This window comes from Thunnus thynnus, chromosome 24 (assembly GCF_963924715.1).
Source record: "Thunnus thynnus chromosome 24, fThuThy2.1, whole genome shotgun sequence".
In the NCBI taxonomy this organism is placed as follows: domain Eukaryota; kingdom Metazoa; phylum Chordata; class Actinopteri; order Scombriformes; family Scombridae; genus Thunnus; species Thunnus thynnus.
Window position 1 is genome coordinate 9,143,992 of NC_089540.1, and position 12,426 is coordinate 9,156,417.

Below are 12,426 nucleotides of genomic sequence, written 5' to 3' on the forward strand. Positions count from 1 at the left end.
ATTCATTTGGTTTTGTTGTGTCTGTTTTGTTCAGTTACTTGATCAGCAAGTAACTAATTGCCTAAATGTATTATCATTAATTTCAGTTAGACTTAATATGTGTCATGGTGTATGGGAGAAAGATCCAAGAGAGGATGATGCAGGCTATCAAAGCTGAATTTGTCAAAAGCATTTCCATCACAATAACATTTTATATGTTTATTATGTACAAAAACACTTTGTATTATGGCTTCATTTATTGTCAGAAACTCATACAAGTTGAGCAATGTTTTTATGAAGTTGCACATCAGTCAGACAGCTATTCATAGTTTTCAATGCAGTTGAAAAAATCATGAGGAAAAAAATGTAATATCTCAAAGTTTTTAAAAAAGACAACCACCTGCCATTGTACTTACAGTTTCCCTTGACAACCAGCAGGTGGAGTACTGCTGCATAGATATGGGCTCCATAATTTTGAAGTGCTGCATCTACTGGGATGCTCTTGAAGTGATAAAGTGCCAGAAAATGTGGTTTTAGGTTTTAAATATGTGGTCAGCTCGGCTTTCTTGACATTCAGGATGTTTGCAAACTCTGGACTGTACTGAAAATGTCACTTATTGAATGATTTCGAAGAGTCACTTCAATATTGGACTCTGGACTTCAAATTATGTAAACCTGCTGAGTCGAGGCTTTCCGCTATAAAAATTCTGCAACACTGGTCTGAGTTGAAGGATTTCATCAATTCCTTTGTGAAAGGAGCCAATAAAAATCAAGTTAGAGCTAGTCTAGGATATGTGCCGGGCTGTTTGCTCAAACTCCAGCCTCTCAGTAATGGAGTTCAATATATTGCCAGAGCCCTGCAGGAAACCTTGTGCGTCTAAAAGAACCATTTTTATTCATCTTTGATTTTTTTCTGGCATTTGTAAAAAAATGATTTATATCACAGGGGATCAGAATTAATACAAAGCCTTGCAAGTCAGGATATTCATTTCCAATTTGGGTTACACTTTTTTTCCTGCAGCCCTTGTGTTGCAGTCTATTCTGTGGCTTAGAGGTCAGTTATATTATATTCCCTGGGCGTGGGCCATGTTGTGCTTTTCTCTCGGAGCTGCAGCCAACAGATCAATACATCAGCGGGCTTAGTGCTAACCCACTTCTCAATAGGCTGGTGTCCACTACATGCTCCTACAGGCATTCAGTCTACAAATCTGCCATTCAGAAGCAAGTGCTGTCAGTCTTTTGGTAGATAGTTGCTGGAGAGGGATGATTAAATGCCATTGCTTTATGTGAAATACACTTAGCCCTGTATTAGGCCCAAGTAGTGTTCCTTCACACTTCTCAGTATCTGCAGAGAACAAAATGTCTTAAACAAAAGCCAAGGAAAAACACTTAAAAATACTTTATTAATCATGTTAATTAAGCACCAAAACGTTGCCCAATTTAAAAAATTATGAATGAACAACATTTTAACTGGTTCTGTTGGAACAACGACAGCTAAACTGAATATAAGACCTTGTTTCCTGGCAGTGCTCACATTTAGACATTTTACAAATACTGAGGTCAAGGGTCAAAGTCCTTTGACGCTCTCCCTCAAAACAAAATGCCTACATTTTAAAAAAAGAAAAAGTTTTTCTATTTTTTAAACTTAGTTTTTCAGTTATATTTTCTGCTTTAAAACTGCTTTAAACTTAACTAAGTAAATTCTGACAAAAATAACTGCATTTTAACTGAATTTTGTCTCTATTTTCCATATAATTGGTACCAGATTTATAGTGCTTTCCATGAAACTTTCTTGGAAATAACAAGTAAATTGCAATAGTGGAAATGTTGGAAAATACTGAGTACTAGTGTGTAAAAACGCATCTGAAACTACTACAGTAGATTCAGTCTAAAAATGTGCAGTGTTTAAATAGTAGAATGTAAATTTGCAACAACGTGCAGACTTTCTGATGTAAATGATCTCTGTGAGTGTCGTAATTAAAAGTAACCTCTTTTCTGGTTCATTTGCTTTTTCTGAATTCCCAAGGGCTGCGAGTGTTACTCTCAGTCTTCTTCTCTCCTCGTCTGCGTTTTTGTTCCTCTGTTTTGCCCTCCTCCTTGCTTTCTCTTGCATCTTCCTCTACCTTTCTTTCTCTTCATTCCTGCATCCTCACTCCTTTCGCTTTTCCTTCTTTTTTTTCTTGCTCTTCTTCCTTTCCCTGCTCCTGCTCCACTATTTGACAAACACACACATACTGGACACACACATGCAGCTGTGGCTGTTTGCTTTGCTGAGCTGAAGCAGTTCTCTGTGCACACAGATGATATTTTGCCCCCTCGATGACAGCAATCCCATGCTGCAGCCTTGAGCTCCTCGAAACAATACAAGTCGAGAACAGAGTGTGAGAAAAAAAATCTGCCAGGCGCCACTCACCCTGCAGTAATGACTATGTGTGTGTGTGTGTATCTCTTATTTATGTGTGGTCTTTGTTGTGATCCAAATGTCACATTATACAAGACGAGATGAGCAGCAGACATGACTGTTTGTGAGGACCATTATCCTGGTAATAAATGCAGTGCAGCTGAGAGTGATGTATGTTCTGGGAAGTTCAGTGTTTGGCTGTAATTGTTTGTATTTGTGCAGCTGCACAATTTCTCTCATCTGAGCATGTAAATAATGCTGGTTTCTTGCACAACAGCCTGGTGTTTAGAGCCTGGTGAAAGGACTGTCTGAAGATTAAAGATGCCATGTGTAGCAATTTTAAACATCCAAATAGCATTGTCAGAATATTTGTAATAGCTTCATACAATCATTGTGAATAGAATAAGACCGCGCTGGATACGGTTATAGCTTATGTTTCATTCTTTTGTCTTATGGTTAGTTTCGCAAAACTAAGACCACATTTCCCATAATCCCTTGGTGACTGTGCTGGCTTGTCCAACCAATTGCTGTTTTATCATGTTTATCTTTATTGAGGCGAATAATGTTGTAATGTTTCCTTTAATTTTTCACTCTTTCTATCATCTGCAAGAAACTCTGCAAGAGTTGCAACATTTGCTGTATTTGCACTGAAACAAGACTAAGTCTGATGCCTCGCTAATGGCTTTTTGAGCAAAATGTTAGTCACCATGCTACCACTTTGACAATCCTGACATACTAATGTTTACTAGATATAATGTTTACCATGTTCAGCAGCTTAGTTTTGCAGAATAGTGAAAACTTTGACCTGCTGGTAGACAAAAAGTCAGGGATCACCAACATCAGGAGGCTTTATCCAAAGGAGAACATGAATGTCTGTGCAAAATTTAATGCTGATCCATCCAGTAGTTGTTTAAAAGAGAGTATATTTCAAAACTGTAAGCTATTTTCGTAGGAAAAAGTCTGTTGGTATGTTGGTTTGTTGTGCTATTTTTCAGTACACCACATTCCAAACACCGCTGATTATCATGTACAGTACTGTGTTATTGAAAAAGATATACAGTACAGCTATTTTACACTTGTATATTATGTTTTTAAAGAGGTAAATTAGACTATTGTGTGAGTTGATGCACTGCCACAAGGGGTTTTGATGGGGATGCAGCAGGAGGGATCGAATTCTGCCCGGGGCTTCATAAATAGGCTCCCTGCTGCTTGCCAGAAAATACAGTCAAACCAAATATATCTACCTGACAGTATACACTCTGGCTTCATTTCAGGAAGACAGCCAAAACACTTTGGTTTGCTCAATTTTTTTTTATGTTTGTCATATTGTATGGGAAGTTTTAGTGATAACAAATGAAGGAATGTGAGATTTGGCTGTCAAAAAGTTACAACTTGTTATGGGTTGAATTCATTCTCTCCTGAATAGTTCCTGTTCTTGCTGAGTGAGAATGACTTCCTTGAATTTCCTTCTACACCTTCATTTCTCTCAGCTTAGAGAGGTGGATTTTTCTTACATTTGCAAACATCAAAGGCACTTTATACATAAATGTCGTTCCTCTTCCCTTAGTAAAACTGCTGTTTTGGGTTTAGGTTTATAAATTGACTGATTCAAAGGCAAATGAGCCACAAACCTATCTAGAGAATGAATTCTGTGTTTTAAAAGCCTTTCAAGATGGCAAAACACTCTAAGGGGCTTAATGGTGTGTGTCAAACAGAGGTTCTTTGGTCGTTTTTGTTGTTTTTTATCAGACAATTTTAATTATTTCTCTTAATAGAATGTAGACACGTGAAAGGTGTTATAATAATGGAGTCAGTGTATTGCTTTTCGTTGTGGCTTTGTTTGTTTAATCAGTTTGAAATGTCACTGACACTGTTATTACGGTCCAGAGACCACTGATAAGGTTTCCCTATGTTTTGTGAGCGTGAAGCCAGCTAACGTGGATTCAGCACTCTGGACAGCGACATCTCTCTCTCTCAATTAAAAACCAGTGCGGCTTTCTCAGCTCAGTTTCAACCCTCCATGAGTGTGAGACAGTCTAGCACCGAGATAAGACCTCTAATAATTTCCTTTGGCCTTTTCAATATGCAGCCAATACAACCAAACAGCATTTCATTTAACATTTCAACTCTAAGTGTTTAACTTAAAAGTGTTTTTGCTCGTCGTCCACATAGCAGAACTGATTAGAAGACCCCAAAGGAGTCGTGCAACAGGTGTGCACATTTGCCATCAAGGAAAGGCGGCATTAAACTGCCAGATTTGTGGACGGAGTTTCGAGTAAAGCCATCTGATATACAAAAGAAAGCGCTCGCACCGATGCAACAAGAAGAACAAGAAGAGGAGACGAGTTGTGGTTTCTTACCCAGTCTAGTGACGCCATCTCGCCGCCGCCCCCCTCCCCAAATGTTGCCGGTTACATTTCCAATCACTCCAGATGCTGACGGTGTGGGAACCACGTGTCTATGTAACTGCAAACAGCTTCTCTCTGCAGGGCTGCATCAAACTGCACGAGCAAACCGGAGGTAAGCTTTTCCTTCAGAAGAAAAGTCGAGAGTAAACCCTGTAGTAGAGTCATCTTTCTGAGAGAAAGAGCTCAGGCTAAACGCACACTTGTGTGCACAAAAGTTGCATTTTCATCTTGAAAATATGAGCCAATGTATATATAAATAACTAATAAGGATAGGGAATACTGGAGGGAAGTGTAAGCTGTGAATGGCTTATGTTTGCTTCTTTTTGTTTTATTGCCTGTTCATCCAAACACATAGAAAATAATGTTCTTTTTTTTTTATAAACCAATGAGCCTAAAAATGTAATAAAATTCTGGTTCATGTGGGAGAAACAGAAGAAATTTCCACATGAACATAAAAGCAGCCTAATTCAATTTTAGATGGTTTGGTGTTTTGTGTTGAAGGTGCAAACCGGAATGCGTTCACTGTTTAATTGCCGTCACTTTGTTGCTGCTTGGGTATAGATAGTCAGTGCACCTCCTCGCGCCCCACCGGCCGTCGGTCGTCTCGAGCGCAGCAGAAGAAAGACGCTGAAGCAGAAGAAGAGCGCGAGAGGACCACGAGCCGGGCTTCTCCTTCTTCCTACTTCTCCATCTAGTTTCTGGAGTAGAAGAGGCAGCAGAGCCATAGTCCAGCAGCTTCTTTTCATCAGCAAGGTGAGGGAAGAGGAAGAGGAGGAGGAGGTGGAGGAGGAGGAGAGGAGAGGAAGAGGAGACAGACAGACAGCAGCAGCAGCAGTATCTTGGCGCATTGGAGCTTATGGATTATTGAGAAGTGGAGGCCGAAACGCGGATCAAATATTCATAAGGACTTTTTAAAGAGAAAAACACAGAGTGGGATAGTGCAGAGATTCCCTGCAGTGATTCACCTGCCCGGTCCGGCGCTGCGTGCACTCTCACTGACCAGAGAGCAGAGAACCAGCGCTGCTGCTGGGAAAAGGATTCTGCATCTAGCGTGTGTGTGTGTGCAGTGTGTGAGTGTGTCTGACTGAGTGTGTGTGTTTGGAAAGGAGCCCCCCCGCTGCAGTACTTGCCCGCTGTACGGGTACAGGGATGCCACCGAGTTGCTGACGGACACCCGGTATCCGCACCCCTCCCCTCCTCCTCCCATCCCGGACGGACGGACGCACCGACCCCTGCGATCCCCACTAATATGCAATGGTTTTTTGTGCAGAAGCCGACAGCTGCCGCGTACCGCCGACTTCACGCTAGCGCCGCCGCATGCCTGTCCGCCGCTGCCGCTCCTCTCCCCGCGCCGCGCGGCAGACGACGCAATTTGAAGAGGAGCGCTCGGGGGCTTTTCACGCCGCGGCGGCCGGGCGGCAGCAGCAGCAGCGACCCCTCCTCCGCCGCTGAGGGCCACCGGCCGCTGGGGCAGCCGGAGGCGGAGACCGCGGAGCAAAGCGCCGCAGCGGTTGCTCTCTTCCTGCCGCACGGGGACGACGTCGACGCGGAATACGTGCGGCTCCTGGTCTCTGGGCTTGTGGAGGAACCGGGCGAGAAACCGGGCGACGAGCCGGGCTTCCTGCTCTTATTCTTGTCTATGGTGCAAATTGGGGGACAGAAGCACCGCCGAACTGAGCCCAACAGCTGGCCGGCTCTGCTGGCATGCAAACAGGGGGGCGGATCAGCCCCCATGCGGTGGGTGAATTTTAGGCTGCCGCATCCGGAGCGCCTCTCTTCCCCCACCTCCTCTTCCTCCTCCTCCTCCTCCTCCTCCTCCCCCGTCTCGGCCAAATCCATGCGGTTTATTTGGAACAACATTTTCAGCAAAGGATCGCATATGCTGCAGTGTCTTTGTGGCAGGAGCCTCAAGAAAAACAAGAACCCAACTGGTGAGTTTCTCACTGTCTCTCTCTCTCCCCCTTTCTTTCTCTCTCTCTCTCTCTGTGTACGTGCGTGTGTGGAGGTGATAGAGAAAGAGAAACACTTTAATGCGTGCCCGTGCGTGTGCGCGGGAGTGTGTGTGTGTGTGTGTGTGTGTGTATTCCCTCCCGAGACTGCACTGTTCGACTGCTTGCTGGTGTTTCTCTGCAATCGCAGTTGTGCAGCAAGTGAGTGCACTACGGGGAGGGGAAGGGGGGGAGGGGGCAACAGGGAGAAGGGGTGGGTGTGTGTGTATGTGTGGGGGGGGGGTGATAACTTATTAGCACAGATAGAGACTACAGTGGCAGTGCGTGTGAAAAGCGTGCGTGGCAGAGATGCTGCAGAAAATCAAGTCTAATGCAGCATGCAGACCCGTTCAGGCTCCAGTAACCTGCATGATTAAACAGCACATGGCCTTATTTAGACTTCCACCTTGGATATACTGTGGACTGTAGAGTGGAAAGAGTCCCTGTGTGTTTTTCTTATGGCTGCAGACATTTTCAGTCAGGATGTGTGAGCACAATAATCTCCTCGTGAGATAGAAGACTGAATGTGATGTGTTCAGCAGAGCTCACAGCTTCTTGGGGCACTGACTTTAAGGAGTCATACAGTGTTTATTTCAACTTTTTCATCTAGGTGAGCTGTTGGTTATGTCCAGCATCATGCTGGGTACACTCAGGCAACATCTCCATCTTCTAAAGTTGGGTTCCTGTGCAGATGTGTGTAACTATAACTTCAGAGATTAGGGATAGGACATCTGTCTGTCACATAACGCTGACTGTGTTCATCAACAGGCTGCAGGTGTGATATAATTAAAGGTGAAATTCAGGTTAATTCACCAGGAGCTCCTTTATTCTCTTAGTCGTGCTCTCCAGAGGGTTCGGGACAAACGTAAAGCGGAGTGAAATCAGAACATTTCCCGTCAGATTTGTTAAAAGCTTTAACTGAAAGCAAATTGTTTGCTCTGTTTTCCACCAGATTTTTCCTCCGCTCCAGGCGGCACAGAGATTGACATTGGCGTTGTAACAGGAAGTGGATGTTGTTGACATTATTGGCATATTGACATTGCATTAGAGAGTTGGCCCCTGTAACCTCGACACAATGTTTGGAGGGCAACGACAGGCTCGATGAGGCGACTTTTTGAAGTCGTAGTTACATATTATGTCTTTATCAACAGATGTGAAAGTTTGGACAAACTATCCATCATCGCCATTATTATCTCTGCCTCGTTGTTTCGAGCCAAAAACTACATTTTGGGAAAGAGCTTGAGGCCTGGTCGGTGCAGAGGAGAGACCAGCATGTAGAAACTGACTGTGATAGGCTTAGAGACCAATCAATTAAGCAAACAACCCAAAAAAGTTCTCCTTTAGCCTTAATATATCCTAAATTAAACAATGATATATAAATATATACTGTTTTTTTCCTGAGCCAGCATCTAATGGCCATCAGAGGAAGTTGAAAACAACATGTTGTTGTTGAGAGCACTATGTAAGAGGAAATAGTATGAGACAAAAAAGTGGTATAAGTAAAAAAGAGTTAATGTTTCAACTCTATCCTGCTACCATGCACTGTATCATTCATCTACAAGCCTATTTACACCACACTCTGAGCTGAGCATAATGCAAACTGTTCATTATGTGGGCACTGGAAGTCATTTGCAGCATTTCTCTGTGAAAACATTCATCACTGAAAAGAAAAATAAAAGACACTGAGTGGCTATTGTGATGGTGCGATGAGGTCAGAGACATTAATGCTGTGTCTTCTCTTTTTTCACTTGTTTTAGTGATTACAAAGCACTGTCCTTCTGGTTTAGAGCTGATGCGTTAAAAGGAAAGACTTTTCAGCACCATGGACAGCAACCAACTAGCATTAACAATCTCTGTGTTTACTGTCAACTACTTTCTAATGCATATCATTGTTGTTTGAGATACTTAATGTGTGTTTTCTGGGCTTTAAAAAGCCACTGGTTAAGTCAGTTTCTAGAGATCTGTTGCTCAATCATCATGTCTGCTTTTATTTCTGTCAAAGTTACAAAGTTATGGCAACACTGTGTAGGTTTTGCAGATCAGATTCTGCACTTACGTGCAATACCATGCAACAACAGTCTAATTCTGACAAAAACAAACAGACATGATGCTTTCTGTGATGGATTACCCAACTCAAGCAAGTTTCAACTCTCTGTAAGCTTATTATCATACCAGTGGCGGCCTGGAAATTAGAAAACACGACTCAGATATTTAAAACTTGGCAGCATGTCTTGGAAAATCTTGTGATTTGCATTCAACGAGCTGAAAGTTTTAGAAACATTGTCCTTAAAGGCTCTTCTCTGATACCACGAGGTAAACAGTGGGTGAAAGTGCACAATGACAAGTTTTGAAGCAAGTAGCATATAAGACATGTACTCATTATGAGACAAATAAGAAACCAGATCTTTGTGAATATTGGCGCCTGGATTGTATCAGCTTTGGCCATTGATGCAACTATCTTGTAGCCAAAAAGGCATACAGAACACATGCTTTGTCCTGCAGCAGTGTGCTCATCACTTCAACCATACAACTATGTTAAACAGCCTCAGAAGCAGAGGGTGTTTTTGTGATCTTAATGCTGTGCTAGACTGCAGAGCTGCACCCATACTTGCAGGCGACTGTAGTTCGTGGAAGATAAATAAGACTAACAGAAACAGAGACAGATGCACAAGAGAGGTGACTTGTAGTTTAAGATGTAAATATCTCTCGAAGATATTTCCCGCACATCAAACTGTTAGGTTCATAAACAGTTTATAAAAGGTAGAACTATATTTATGATTATCAACAAACACTTCAAGGAAAAAGACATATGTCTGCACTGTGCGACTGACAAGTGATTTCTGGGAAAACGCCACAGTAATCAGTGCTTAGCAGCACCAAAGATAAACCCCTAATTTTGCAGATTAAAGGTGAAAATACACAAAGCAAAATCAATATTGGCCTGTTGGCGCAGGTGAAAGGACTCATTTGCTGGACTGAACAGAACAGTCCAACAACATTTCCACAGTGTCTTTTCACTGCCTGCCAACACACCAGCACTGGCTATTTACAGTGTCACATGACTGTTTTTTTTTGTGTCCCTTGGGCTCAGTGTTTCTGCTTTAATTCCTTTTTTTTATTATGTCCTCTTTGCTCATTTGATGAATTGGCCTGAAGCTAGACTTTCTGCATTTATGAGCGAACATGTGCACTCCTATGATACATAAGTGGGGATTTTAACAACACCGAGCATAACTTCCTTACTCTTAGTTACCCCGCAGTTTCAAAGTCCTTCTTTTGGTGTGTAAAGTCATTAAATATGATTAGCACAAGTAAAAAATAAATTGATGTTATTTTAAAATGTCATACTTCATACACTGTATATTGAAATGTATAGTTCAGTCCTTTCTGCAACATGTTTAACAACGTGAGTGCTGAAACAGTGAAATGAATGAGAAAGATTGAAAATAGTAGTTTGATACAATAATAATCTTAGTAGCTTTTTCTGGAGCTTTCAATCGCATCTCATGGTCTTCACCAGTGGATGAAGTTGGCTCAGTTGTCCGTAAAAAGCTAGGAAGTGGACTTAAAAGAAGGATGTTACAAATCGCTGCTGTAAGGAGAAGATATTTTTATTATTAATTGAGAATAAGGTTATGTTAAAGATTTCTTATGTCGAAAAAAATGCATGCAAATACTTAATTTTACCAATTCCCTGCATCAAAAAGGTGTATTACTGTACTTTTTTTTTTTGACGTGGCTACTGAAGTCCTTATATGATGGTGAAAGTGACTGATTGTGTGCTTCAGGTTTCAGTTTCACAAGTTCAGAAACTTGGCTTTTGCATATGTTGTTTTATCATGTGAGCTGTGATTAGCTAATGAAAGCATATCTCACCCACCTACACAAACACATACACACACACACAGTGGGGAATGCAAAGTAGAACGGCGGTACATTCGCTGTCTTTGAGAGAAATGAGTAAGTTCCCAGCAGCATCGTGCAGCTCATGGATTTATAGCAGCCAGCACCATTTAGCTGTCACTTTCTCTTTTAATTAAAGAAAACATATACTCTCTCCCTCGGCATTTTTAGTGTGTGTGTGTGTGTGTATTTATGTGTAATACACACAGCAGTTGGTGGTGAAATATAACTCTGCTATAAATGGGGAGTAGGGTGGAGAAGCTTTTGCTGACTCAGCATTTGCTGGCGTTTTTCCTCTGAATTGCACTATTTAGTGAAGGTCCACTGGGAGGGCAGAAAGACAGCTTTGGTGTGTGTGTGTGTGTGTGTGTGTGTGTGCATCAGTATGTACTGTATGTAGGTGATTCATTGAGAAGCAAGCTAAAGTCTCTTGTTTCTTTCTTACTTCTGTTGCTCTTGTAAAATAAGTGCACTTTTACTTAATGTCGGTATTCTTATAATAAGATCTAAGATTTGCAAAATAACAAGGCTTAAAGTCTTAAGCCCCACAGTTGGTCCTTCAGTGCTGCAATATTCATTACACCCCACAATATGAAAGTGTTGGATGCAGAAAGCAACACATTTTGCTATTTTTAGCGGCACTCAGAACATGAAGTTTGTCCTAGAGATAGCAGCAGAGGGAAGATTGTCATTAAACGCTAAGTTTGCTCAGTCAATCTACCAATTAGAGTTTGATATTTCGAGTATATCAAAGCTTGTCCTGATGATGACACAAGAGGAAAGGCCAAGCAGCCACCAGAAACATTAGGAATCATCCTCTGGAGTGTGAATATTCATATGAAAGTTTGTGGCAGTCTCGTCAGTAGTTGTTTCAAATAATTCATGACAATATTATCACATTATTTCATGTTTAACCTTTAAGATTTCAATCCTGGTTGAATTTAGTGAACAATAGTATTGCCAAAAAAGTACCTTGCTGACAAATAAATTGGATTTTCTTGTGGCTGCCTCCTCGTAAAGTAGCAGAAAATGTTCAGTTTGAATTATCAGTAACAAATTCAGCTCCATTAAAGCTGCAGGAGAGTGAGCTGTAACCACGGAGGCTTCTCTGAAATACGAACATTTACACTGGAGCACATCAGTGCACAATTTCCTGTCTGTGTAGCCAATTTGAATCCTGTGTGGTAAACGTGGACTCTACGAGTAACAATGCCAAAACTGATATATAGAGAGAGGCAATTTCAGAACATAATTATTCTCAATGGCTACCGCAGAAAAAAAAATGCCATAAATATCAAAAATGGGGTTTAACTTACTGAAAAAATAAATATGATAACTTTAAAGGTCATAATACCCACTGACAGATTAATCTTAAATTCAACCATGGCATTAAAAAGTCTTATTTCTGTATATTTGTTATTTTTCTCCATTATTTCTTTCATTTCTGCTGCTAGGGAACCTTTTCCGTTAGAAACTGTGTGAATGGAGTTCCCTCTGCCTCCTCCAGATGAACCAGCATCACTATCATTCATTGTTAAAAAGGAATAAGGCACTATGTTACTCAATGTCTTGTGTCCCATATGACGTGACCCACATAGAGACTTTGGCCCTTTTATAGCACACGTATGTACGCACCCGCATGCACAAACACACACACAAACACGTCCTTTAATGTCTGTTTTTAGTTATCCAGTGAATAAAATATAATTCCTATAATTTCACCATCTCTGGAGAGTTGCCATGAAGG

The 12,426-nt window shown here is 41.5% G+C and overlaps 1 protein-coding gene across 3 annotated transcripts in view; it reads left to right on the forward strand.

Moving 5' to 3' along the window:
• LOC137176739 (fibroblast growth factor 14-like) overlaps positions 1-12,426 on the forward strand; it is a 65,348-nt gene that overhangs the window by 1,713 nt on the left and 51,209 nt on the right. For 2 of the 3 annotated variants that reach the window (XR_010925858.1, XM_067582628.1), the window contains exon 1: positions 6,388-6,719. The exons of the other annotated variant lie outside the window; for it this stretch is intronic. Coding sequence is in view for 1 of the 2 variants with exons in the window: in XM_067582628.1 (XP_067438729.1) it covers positions 6,428-6,719 (292 nt within the window). In the remaining variant the exon portion in view is untranslated. Of the gene's footprint in view, positions 1-6,387; positions 6,720-12,426 lie in introns of those variants that run through there. 3 annotated transcript variants of the gene reach the window in all.